Below are 12,309 nucleotides of genomic sequence, written 5' to 3'. Positions count from 1 at the left end.
TTGACTTAATGGTATGTTACTTCTGTCGGAGACTAATAAAATAATATTTTCTATATTATAACACTTGCATCAACCCTAACCCTAAATGATGCAACTGTTTTTATTTGAGTATCTGACAGTCTTTTGGACATTTGGCCTGGGGGTCATTACAAGTGTGTCAATATTTGCAAGGGATTCAACACAGGGGAATTTGAAAGCAATTATTGTGGTTGCATGATTACTTGAAATTTATTAAGGCTGACCAATCTCACTTAGCAGAGTGAACGGTTTTCATCCTGTCAGTTTGGACTGAATTCAAATCCAAGTGCCAGAATCTGAAATGCAGGCCTCAAGCTCAAAAGAGGCCCTCATATTTTTTTTTACTTTCAAAGCACAAAAAGGGATGCTTTAAATGAGGGGAAATAAACTTGAATGCCATAAGTACAGGAATAGGAGATAGATAAAGCAGCACTTAATTTTTGAAATGAGATCACACACATGCACACACACATACTCGCTTACTCTGATGATAATTAATTACTTCTGCAAACATTTATGATTTTTATCATTCCATTTTATTGCAATCCAAGTTCCACTTGTTAATATACTTATTCAGGTTTCTGTCTTAAAATCATTTTGCAATAATCCAACACCATAATTCTATATTCTAAATGAAAAAAAGTACAGTAAGAATTTTCAAACTAGACCTCGGTAATTGTAGGTTACAGGTTATAAATTGGCAGAATTATTTCTATATTTTTTGGCAATCTTTTATTTTATTGCTCTTGAATGATTGAAAATCACATTTTGTTGATTAAACTTTACAGAATTAGATTTAATATATACTCTGTATACAAACCTTTCATTCTAACTTAAATATAATTTTACTGTCACAAAGGAGTGTGCTTTTCTCCTGAGTACCCTTTGGTTCTATATAGATGTACCAGATGATGCTCAAAAAGTATCAATTTAATTGTAAAAACTGTATACACATGTTCAAGAAAATAGATATTGGTGTAATATTAGTGTCAATGGTGAGCAACCTAATTTTGACTTTTATGTGATAATGATGAACCTCCTTGGGCTCTGAACTTTTGGCTTATATGAAAATATTGTTATAACTTTAAATATTACATAGGTGTCTATTTTGTGTATATTTAAGGATCAAATTTGTTCATACAATTCTAGTAAATATTATAAACCTCATAACAAACCAAAGGGCAACATTTGCAATATTACATGTGTGATTCACAATCAATAGTCTTGAGAAATAGACGTATAGTTGGCTGGAAAAATGCCACCATTTCCTCGGAGTTTTCCTTCCCACCAGTCAAATTGGGAATTAGTTCGGGATGTCACAGTGATTTTATCACCTGCTTGGAAACTCAGATCACCTGGTGCTTGTCCCTCAAATGAGTGTATCGCTGTCACAATTGAAGGCATTTCCCATGGACTTTCTGTTAGGCAGGAAACAAATGTAATTATAATTAGATGAACAAAATGGAGTTGGAAAATCCACAATCCCACCCAGTTCACCAGCACATGAAGTGGGCCTACAGCTGCACAGTAGTGTGCCTGATCCTGCCCGAATTGCTGGGATCAGGTAATTTTATTTGTCCACACCAGTTTCGTCACAGCTGGGGTGTTGGGGGCAGTGAGGGGTGGGTGCGGTGGAAAATATAAGGAGGAGTTGAGGGGGAATAGTGTCGTGGGAAGATGCAGGATTGGCCAGTCACTTGGCTGAAGATAGAAGTATCAAAGTTCTGGTGAAGAGTCATACGGACTCGAAATGTTAACTGTATTCCTCTCCGCAGATGCTGTCAGACCTGCTGAGTTTTTCCAGGTATTTTTGTTTTTGTTTCGGATTTCCAGCATCCGCAGTTTTTTGCTTTTATCAAAGTAAAGTTGCCCTTTACTAAGAAGGAAGCTTTTACCTTGGCAAAAGAAGCTTTTCTGCAACCTTTTAAGACCATAAAAGCAGGTTGAAACACTGAGCTTCAATTCTGATACTGAGAAGTATTGTAAGCATGTATCTTGCAGGCACAGAATATACTGGGATCACTAGAGGGAGGACTCATGGGAGATGTTTAGATGATAAATTTAGTCTGGATGATATTAGCATACAAATAGAGCTGAATGAATCGCTCTTATTAAATATAAAAGGTCTTAATTAATATAGCGGACAGGGAGATATCATGTAGAACTGACAGTACACTAATATCACACAGCTTGATTTCACCCTAAGTGAAGATTGTTTTCACTATGAATGTAATTGCAAGTTCCAGGAAACCAACTGGATAGTACACTGTAAGCCAGTTGTACTACACCGATGACCATGAAAGTGACAAACACATTATGGGCAGAATTTTGCCCTTGGAGGGTGGGCTCGGCAGGGGCGGGCAGGAAGCCATTCACTGCCCACAATTGGGACTGGACTGTGATTTCACGCTGGTGGACCAATTAAGGCCCACCCAGCGTGAAACACGAGCAGCAGCGCTAAACGCTGCCTGTCCGGGCGGGTGGGAGGAGGGTAAACAGGCGAGCGCGAACTTCGTACGTGCGCGTAAGTGAGCGCTGCATAATTTCCCTGAGGCGTGGAGTTGCCTCGGGGAGATGAAGCGTTTTTAAAAATGTGAAGAAAATAAAAATGTAATAAAATATTACATGTGACTGTCACATGAACAGGGACATGTTATTAATTACATTCTAAAACCTTTATTTTATTGTTTGCTTTTGGAAACCTCATCCTGTCCGTGGATGAGGTTTCCAAAAATATGCAAAGACCGCTTGGCCTTTTCACCTGCCCGCCAACCATTAGGTTGGATGGGCAGTTAAGAATTTAATTTAATTGATTATTTAATGCCTTAACAGGCCTTTTAATTGTAGGCGGGCGCGCTGCTGACTCCAGTGTGCACTCACTGATTGAACTATCGAGCGACTGCATGTTGACGTCAGTAGGCTCAGCCAACGTCAACGTGTGTCTTTTCACGCTTGAGCAGGTCAGGCGAAAATTTCTGCCCTATAGAAAACTGTGTTCCATCAAGTAATTAAAACACAAAAGTCACTGCAGGAGGGGGAGATCAAAGTAATTTTTTTTTGAATCTCTGGCGATGTATCAATTTTGTACTCCTCTGGCTCTCATATGTGAGGTGAAATGAATAAGTTTACATCATTATTCATGTCTGTCATTATTTGAAAGGGCCAAATGATATTTCTTTTGTAATCTTCTTTTCACTAACTGAAACAAGTCAAAGCCTATGAACCTTTTATTGAATGCAACATTTATAAGTTCTGAGCTTCTTATTGTACGAAATACAGGCAAACAAGTAAGGCCAGGATTTCCCAACCCTCCACCCCCCCCGCGGCATGTTCCCCTGAGGTAAGGTCAGCGAACCAATAAAATCTCTGCTCATATTGGCAGGACTGGACGATCCTGCCACCATGAAGGCCTGGAAAATTCTGGCCTAAGATTCTGATTGGAAATTTACTGTCACTAATCTCAAAACACATTTCAAAAAATTACTATTTATAGAGAAGGCAACTCATCTTGCAAGCTGGAGCCGGGAGCTGCGTGTAGTGTTTGATTATTAATAATAATAATAATAGTGTTGATAAAATATTGTCCAAAGCTTATGTCTATTCTGCTGTCTATTTTACTATTCCCTCTAATCTCTGGTTTGGTTCCGTGCTCTTGCATATTTGCTCATTAAAATGTGCAGGAATATCCCTTCATTCATTTTTGCAACGTTGATGAGTTCACAATAATCAATAACCAGGGATGCTGCCAAGCCAGAACACATTGATAGATGGTTTTAAATCAGTCTCTGCATATCAAGGACAGAGTAGGAGAGACTATTTTTCAGGAATATTGGGGATTTAAAGAAGAAAAATTGGCTATCTAGACTATCATTGTTCATGTCAAACAGGTTCCACCAGATTGTGCTAAAATCTGAAGGACTGCTAATTTCTAGATCAGAGGCAAATAGTTTAAGCCAACATTACATAGATAAATTTTATTGGGCATCCATATTACAAGGTATTTATTGCACAGAAACAGGCCTTTTATCCAACAGGTCCATGCTGGCATTTAAGCTCCTCATGAGCTGCCTCCCACCCTTCTTTTTCTAACCTATATCCTTCTATTTCTTTCTCCCTCATATGTTTATCTAACTTCACCTTAAATGCATGAACCGATCCTTGTGAAAGTGAGTTCCGTATTCTAACCACTCCCTGGGGAACTAAGTTTCTATTGAATTCCCTACTGCATTATATTTATGGCCCTAGTTCAAGTGTGCTTTTTTTAAATACCTTCTCTAAAATTTTACTTTGCTTGCCAATGTAATTTCTCTATTTTCAATATGTACATTAAAAGTTATTCAACTTGAGCTGACAGGCTTTAAATAAAAATTTTGTGCAATGGAATATGTGCTGTTTCTTTCCAAAAATATGCAATTCATTTGTGCAGCAAATCGTGCCAATTGATCCAATCTTGCCAATTGGCTATGCGATTAAAGGGGGAGTAGCTGTGTGGATAAGAAATTGGCTGTGAGACAGACAGCAAACAGCCATAGTGAACTCTAACATAAAAGCAAAATACTGCAGGTGCTGGAAATTTGAAATAAAATTAGAGATAGCACAAAACTTGGGAATGTATTATACAGTGGAGAGGATAGTAGCAGACTTCAAGAACACATAGACAGGTGAAATGAGAAAGCTCCTGGCAGCTGAAATTTAATGCAGCGTTAAGTATGAAGTGATGCATTTTGGAAGAAAAATTGACAAGAGGCATTATGAATTAAATAGTGCAATTTTAAAAGCGGCTGCCGGAAAAGAGAGCCCTGGGGGTTCACGTATGCAAACCTCTGAAGGTGGCAAGGCGTGTTCATAAGGCAGTTTTTATCTAGAGAAATTCAGATGCCACAAGGGAGGAAAAGATAGCCTTTGAATTTCAAACTGTAAATTGCTAGATAATTTGCACCTCTCCATCATTAACTTCCACAGGTTTTTGGAAATTGCTGCATTTGTATAATAATTGCCAAGTAAACTTATCATAGAAAGTTAGGGCTAGTATGCAACAATGTAAATACCTTTTTAATGACAAGATTTATGTTCCTGCAATGGTTACTCAATCTCTCTGGCCCAGGGAGTGAACAATTTAAACTGTGGAGTCTCATTCCTACAGTATTAAATTGGCATTAGAGGTTTTTAAAATTAAACATTTTTTTTAACTTTTCCTTTGTATCTTAAACCAATTTGTCTTTCTCTCTATTTCTCATCATGTACCCGATTTGGTTTTAACTCACCATCCTTTTCTGTAATTCCTCTGTTTCTTTTTCAATTCTTAAATTTCTGTTTAAGAGGATAGGTAATCGGTCCTTTCATTCACCAAGGGTCCAGATATGTCATTGGCATTATCAACTCCCACTTCAAGCAGCTTACAGGGAAGATAAAATTCAACTTTGAAAGCACAAGATGCCCTGCTCCAGCAAATTCTAGGCCATTTATTATTGAACTTCACTCAACTCTTGTCTAAACGAATATATCATTCAACCTGTCAAGCAGACTGTAAATACAATGTAAATGGGAAACAGATGCATGTCACTCAATTTAAACAATTCGAATATTTTAAGAAGAGATTAAGAGTGGAAAAGTTGGAAATAAAAAAATAAATTAAATGATTACCATGTTTATAAAGTTGATACATCTAGGTTTTTAAAAGGGGGAAAACCCACACACTGTAGTTATACTCTACTGGAACAAATTTCCTGTTCCAGATTGTTTAAAACATATCAAGCAATCCAGTTATAGTGAAATAGTGACATTTAAAGTCATAATATTACATTGGTTAAGCCTGCTTAGGAGATGAAAGCAAAACTAGCTGCCATACTTTGGCACGCTGAATTTGATCATTTAATTTAATGTTCAGTATTGTTAAGTTGGTTATTCCAATTATGCCGATTTATAGAATTATGAACTGGTATCATTTTTAAAGATGATTGTATTTTACACACACTGACTATTGCATCAAATTAATTGACTGCAGGAATTTTGCCTCCAACAATTTCACCCTCAATCATGCAGTTTCGTTGTGGCATCACTGGCAAAGATAACATGGTTCTCTGACATTAAACCAAAAAAAAGTCTACAACTTCTCCATGTAGATAATGCCCTTTTAAATGTATTCATCCCTTCCCTTTATTTTGTTCCACCATTTACAGAAGAGTTTGAAGTTTTCAGGCCTCTCCTAGTACTACTGATTAGCAAGTAACATGAGCATAAAAGTAGCCCCGAGTGACTTGTCCATTGATTTGAAAAAATTTTTTGCTTTAATGCAGTGTTTAATACTCTGCTCAGTATTTCTTCTGATGGTATACATGATATTGGAAAATAAAATATACTGATCATTAAAATGTTAGGAAATAACAAAGTAATGTTGACTATGAGATGGGTTTATCATGGCAATTGCAGCACAGATTCTGAAGGTCTAGGATTGCTCATTAGCAGTTAATTATATGAGAGTCCTTCCTTAGCAGTTAATTGCATGAGAGTGCAGAAATGCTAAATCTCAGCTCTTGTATGATAACATGACAGATAACATCCAAATCAAAGCACCTTAGAACAAAAGGACACTATTACTAGAAAGAAAGAAACGGATGTACTGGTGCGACAATTGATAATTCAGGAAGACATGTAAGAGCTGCCAAGTCCCCAGGGTTAGAGGACTGACCAGATATTCTTCCACAGCTTCCAACCTGATGGTCTCCCAACCTCGGACGGCCCGCTTCTACCTCCTACCCAAAATCCACAGACAGGACTGTCCTGGCAGACCGATCGTGTCAGCCTGTTCCTGCCCCACGGAACACATTTCTTGCTATCTTGACTCCATTCTCTCTCCCCTTGTCCGGTCCTTTCCCAACTGCATCTGTGATTCCTCTGACACCCTACATCATATCAACAATTTCCAGTTCCCTGGCTCAAACTGCCTCCTCTTCACCATGGACGTCCAATCCCTCTATACCTCCATCCCCCACCAGGATGGTCTGATGGCTCTCCGCTTCTTCCTCGAACAGAGGCCCGAACAATCGCCATCCACCACTACTCTCCTCCGTCTGGCTGAACTTGTTCTCACACTGAACAATTTCTCCTTAAACTCCTCTCACTTTCTCCAAATAATGGCTATGGGTACCCGCATGGGCCCCAGTTATGCCTGTCTCTTTATGGGGTATGTGGAACATTCTTTGTTCTAGTCCTACTTTGGCCCCCTCCCACAATTCTTTCTCCAGTACATTGATGATTGCTTTGGTGCTGCTTCATGCTCTTGTCTGGACCTGGAAAAATTTATTAATTTTGCTTCCAATTTTCACACCTCCATCATTTTCACATGGTCCATCTCTGACACTTCCCTTCCCTTCCTTGACCTCTCTGTCTCAATTTCTGGTGATAGACTGTCCACCAATATTCACTACAAACCTACCGACTCCCACAGCTACCTCGACTACAGCTCCTCACACCCCGTTTCCTGTTAAGGACTCCATCCCATTCTCTCAGTTCCTTCACCTCCGTCGCATCTGTTCTGATGATGCTACTTTCAAAAACAGTTCCTCTGACATGTGAATCACATGTGACATGTGATTTCTTCTTCCTTAGTCGAGGTTTTCCACCCACAGTGGTTGACAGGGCCCTCAAATGTGTCTGGCCCATCACCCGCGCATCCGCCCTCACACCTTCCTCTCCCTCCCAGAAACATGATAGGGGGTCCCCCTTGTCCTCACTTATCACCCCACCAGCCTCCGCATTCAAAGGATCATCCTCCACCATTTCCGCCAACTCCAGCATGATGCCACCACCAAACACATCTTCCCTTCATCCCCCCTGTCTGCTTATTTTAGAAGTTTTAAAAAAATGCATTATAATAACAGCTATATGGGACAAAGTCCAGCAAACAACCATTTTCAACAGTAACGTTATCGTGTGGGATGGAAGTGATATAAGAGATAATTCTCTTGGGTACACTGAATTCAGGTAAGGTATACAGACCCTATTTATAAACATCATAAAACTTTTCAGGATATATTAACATTTCAACACCAAAATAAAAAATACAGATAAGTTACAATTGTTCCCATCTCTGTTATATTTGAAGACATTTTACTGGTTTCTTTAAAACTACTTTGCACAGCCCAATATTCAAAATTAATGGGAAGTAATTTTGCTAGGTTCAAACATACAAAGTAATGAAGGTAACTTTCAAAAGGGAAATGGATAAATACTGAATTGAAAGGTTATGAGGAAAGAGCGGGGACAGTCACACCAAATGTATAGCTCTTTCAAAGAACTGGCATGGGCTTGATGGGATGATTGGTCTTCTTTTGTGCTGTAAGATTCTATGATTCTAATATATTTTGAACTTCAAAAATGTTATTTCCAAACAAATCCGAAAGAAAATTAGGAAGGCATGAGTGAAAAATCCATGTAGTTTATCCTACTGTTTGCTTCTATGCTGAAGATTTATGAAGACCACTTTCATCTACTTCCCATCTTGGTATCAAACTTTATTCTTTTATTCTCTATTGATGCTGTGATATGTCCATTCATTTTTTGATTTCTTCAACTGAGTTGCATTCACTCTCCGTTCAAAAATAAACAGCTCCAATCTTTAGTGGGAGCCTTCACTGAGTAGATATTGAGAGTTGTGGCATTTGCATTCACTGCACCATTAGTGTGCTGATCCACCTTTGTTTCCAGTGTCTGCGACTGAACACCAGCATCAAAAGCCTTTGTGCATTTCCGCTAGTGAGTAAAAAATTACATGCTGCTAGAGGCCTTAAGGCTGTAGCAGATTAAAGAGATTCATTGTGTCCAACAGCAAAGGCAAATCTTCTCAGTAAAAAGAAATTATGGGAACAAATATGGGAAACTTTCAGCAGGCCGGTTGGATTCTGTGAGGTGGACAGACAGGTTGTCTTGTGTATCAATTTTTCATCAGAACTGGAAGATATTACAGATGAACAGTATTTATAAAAAGAACAGAATGAGGAATGGTATGAGAAAGAAACAATGACCACACACAGATAAAGAAATCAAAAAACCTGCATAAGTATTTAACTGGAAAGCACCAAATGGTTAAATTTCAGGAAGAACATTAATATCAGACAATAAGAAGCATATTGAGGTAAATCAAAGAAAAAAGTAGAAGATATTTAGAATGTGTGAAGCACAGATTATACACGGAGCTACCACCTCCCTCACACATTTTCTTGTACTTCGAATGGTTCTCACTATGCAGCAGGGCTGTGTTCATGGCAGCAATCTTCCTCTTCTGAAGGTTCCTTCCCTCACATGCTTCTCCCTCTGACTTCCTTGATACACGGTCATAATTACTATTACTGCATGCTCTTGCTGTATGCTCTCATGACAACTTTCAATTGCTCCTCAAACTTACACCTTCTGGAAGTCGATGCTCAACAAGGGAGAGAACTTGTAAGAGATGAGGCCTTCCCATCTGCCTTTGTGCTTCCTGCAGAGGAGTCAGCCCTTATGATCCTCAGCAGATAGGCCACTGAGGAGAGAAGGGATAGAAAAATAGGGAGCATGCTCCCAATTGAAGGTTTGTAGTTAACTTTCTATGCTCCTTTTCCCCATGCTATTTGCTTCTTCACTCACTAGCTCTATAACATAAACTGCAATATAAACCCCGATCAATCTTTCTTCTGAAAACAATGTCCAAAAAGTTCTACTAGATACACAACTGTAACATTCTTTTCTTTAGGAATGCCACATGAAGCTAAACCTGATTCTAGGTCTATTGATACATACCAAGCAAGACAGAACCTCACACGTATCAGCAGCTCCCACCTCCATCTAACCGACAACTAGGTTTTGGGAGTATACTGGGTGATGTATGGAATGTGAATGAGCTGGATTAGATGATGATAGCAGGAGGAGGAACAGGAACCAGTTGTCTGGAGTTTTAACTCATAATTTATCCTGACTGATGACAGCAGGGATCCAGATCTCAAGGGATTTATTTTCTTTGAGAAATGGATGCTTTCTGAAAATCAAACGTTGCTGCAGTTATTAGAGAGACAGTAGAGCCCTGTCAATATGGGAAAACATCAGGGTGCTAAACGGTACAAACCCCAAAAATACTAGACATGCTTAGCAGGTCAGGCAGCAACTATGGAGACCTCGACCTGAAATAAACAGAAAATGCTGAAAATCTCAACAGGTTTGACAGTATCTGTGGAGAGAGAAACAGAGTTAACATTTCAAGTGCATATGACTCTTCAGAGTGATCTGAAATGTTGGGTAGGATTTTCACGGAATTGGGTCGACTAAAGAGACCTTTAAAAGTGGCAGGCAGGACTTAAATGGTGGATGGGACCCGGATATGGAAGTCCCTCCCCCATATCCGACAGATTCCATTTTCCTGTTGGGGGAGGGGGCAGGGCATGAATCCCACAGGCGGGAAACTTGAACTCAGCAGAGCCATTTGAAAACTGCTGAGTTCAAACAGACTCTATTTACACTATTCTGAGTGAGTTAACCACAGTGTGGGAGTCAATTTTATGGAAAGTGCAGTGGGGGGAATTAGGGGGGCCTAAGTTCACAATTTGATTGGCAGTTTAAAGAGGCTGTTAAAGAATTAGCTGTCTTGATGTGGTTACTGAATTGTTTGTTTGGAAAATAAACAGAGGCCACACAGTGCAGGACAAGCCCTTTTAATTATCACTAGGCCTGGCTTTCTAAACTGTGTGTTGTATATGAACTTAATGTGCAGATGGGGAAGGATTTTCTGTTTGGCACTTGGCATGACAGTGTAAGTACAAGCACATGCATATTGTTTTAAAATATTACACAAAGTATGTAATCCCCATGAATATTTTTCAACTCGCTGGTAGATGCACTTTCTTTCTGCCCACTATTAACTTTAGTATAGACAGGTTTTACAACAGTCTCAATTGGAACACAGCAACCAAAGTATTGGACTTCCACTGTGTTCCACAATTCCTCTGCATTACATATGCCATTTTGAACCATTTGACTGTGAGGAGCATGCAGAATACATAAATTAATGAACAACATTGCACAATATTCGCAAGGGCAATTAGGGATGGGCAACAAACGCTGGCCTAGCCAGCGACACCTGCGAAAGAATAAAAAAAGACATATGGTTCATTTAATTTTAATCCTAACTTGTTGACCTAATTAAAGCTGTACTCAACGTATAATATAAGATATGTAGATCTTTTAACGTGGGGAATTTTTTTTTGAAAGTACCAATATAACAAAGAAAAAAGAACAAAGAAAGGAACAGCACAGGAACAGGCCCTTTGGCCCTCCAAGCCTGCACCGATCATATTGCCTGTCAAACTAAAACATTTTGCACTTCCGGGGTCCATATACCTCTATTCCAATCCTATTCATGTATTTGTCAAGCTGCCTCTTAAATACCACTATCATACCTGCTTCCACCACCTCCTCTGACAGCGAATTCCAGACACTCACTACCCTCTGCGTAAAAAACTTGCCCCGCACATCTCCTCTAAAGTTTTCTCCTCTCACCTTAAATCTATGTCCCCTGGTAATTGACTCTTCCACCCTGGGAAAAAACTTCCGACTATTGACTCTGTCCATGCCACTCATAATTTTGTAAATTTCTACCAAGTCCTCCCTCAATCTCTGTTGCTCTAGTGAGAACAATCAGAGTTTCTCCAACCTCTCCTCATAGGTAATAACCTCCAGACCAGGAAGCATCCTGGTAAACCACCTCTGCACCCTGTCCAATGCCTTCATATCCTTCTGGTAATGTGGTGACCAGAATTGCATGCAATATTCCAAGTGTGGCCTAACCAAATACAGCTGCAGCATGACTTCCCAGCTTTTATACTTAATACGCCTGTCAATGAAGGCAAGCATGCCATATGCCTTCCTGACCACCTTATCCGCATGCGTTGCCACTTTCAGTGACCTGTGGACCTATACACCCAGATCCCTCTGCCCGTCGAAGCACTTAAGGGTTCTGCCATTTACTGTATAATTCCTGCCTGTATTAGACCTTCCAAAATGCATTACCTCACATTTGTTCGGAATCTTGGAAAGGACAACAGGTTAAGCAATTCAATTACATTCAAGTGACCTCAGAGTAAGACAAAAGCCAGATTTGGAATGCTTAAAACTGAATCACTGGGAATTTAGATTAAAACATAAACCTTAAATTAGGGTGAGTCCAAGTTTAAGGCAGCAATCCACTAAAATTAAGTACCAATCTATGCTCCCAGGAACTGTATTGAAGCATTGATAATTGGAAGCTAGAATGAAGGCCACAAG

At 39.3% G+C, this 12,309-nt stretch overlaps 1 protein-coding gene across 5 annotated transcripts in view; it reads right to left on the bottom strand.

The window, feature by feature from the left end:
- Positions 1-535: 535 nt before the first annotated feature.
- sh3yl1 (SH3 and SYLF domain containing 1) overlaps positions 536-12,309 on the bottom strand; it is a 180,535-nt gene continuing 168,761 nt past the window's right edge. For 2 of the 5 annotated variants that reach the window (XM_041187643.1, XM_041187642.1), the window contains one exon: positions 536-1,436. In XM_041187643.1, coding sequence (XP_041043577.1) covers positions 1,234-1,436 — 203 coding nt within the window. In that variant the 3' untranslated portion in view covers positions 536-1,233. Of the gene's footprint in view, positions 1,437-5,282; positions 5,414-12,309 lie in introns of those variants that run through there. The other 3 variants (XR_005942996.1, XM_041187647.1, XM_041187645.1) reach the window with 3 other exon arrangements.

This window comes from Carcharodon carcharias, chromosome 5, assembly GCF_017639515.1.
Source record: "Carcharodon carcharias isolate sCarCar2 chromosome 5, sCarCar2.pri, whole genome shotgun sequence".
NCBI classification, from domain to species: domain Eukaryota; kingdom Metazoa; phylum Chordata; class Chondrichthyes; order Lamniformes; family Lamnidae; genus Carcharodon; species Carcharodon carcharias.
The sequence above is the reverse complement of the archived record's forward strand: the minus strand, read 5'-3'. Positions and strand labels throughout refer to the sequence as shown.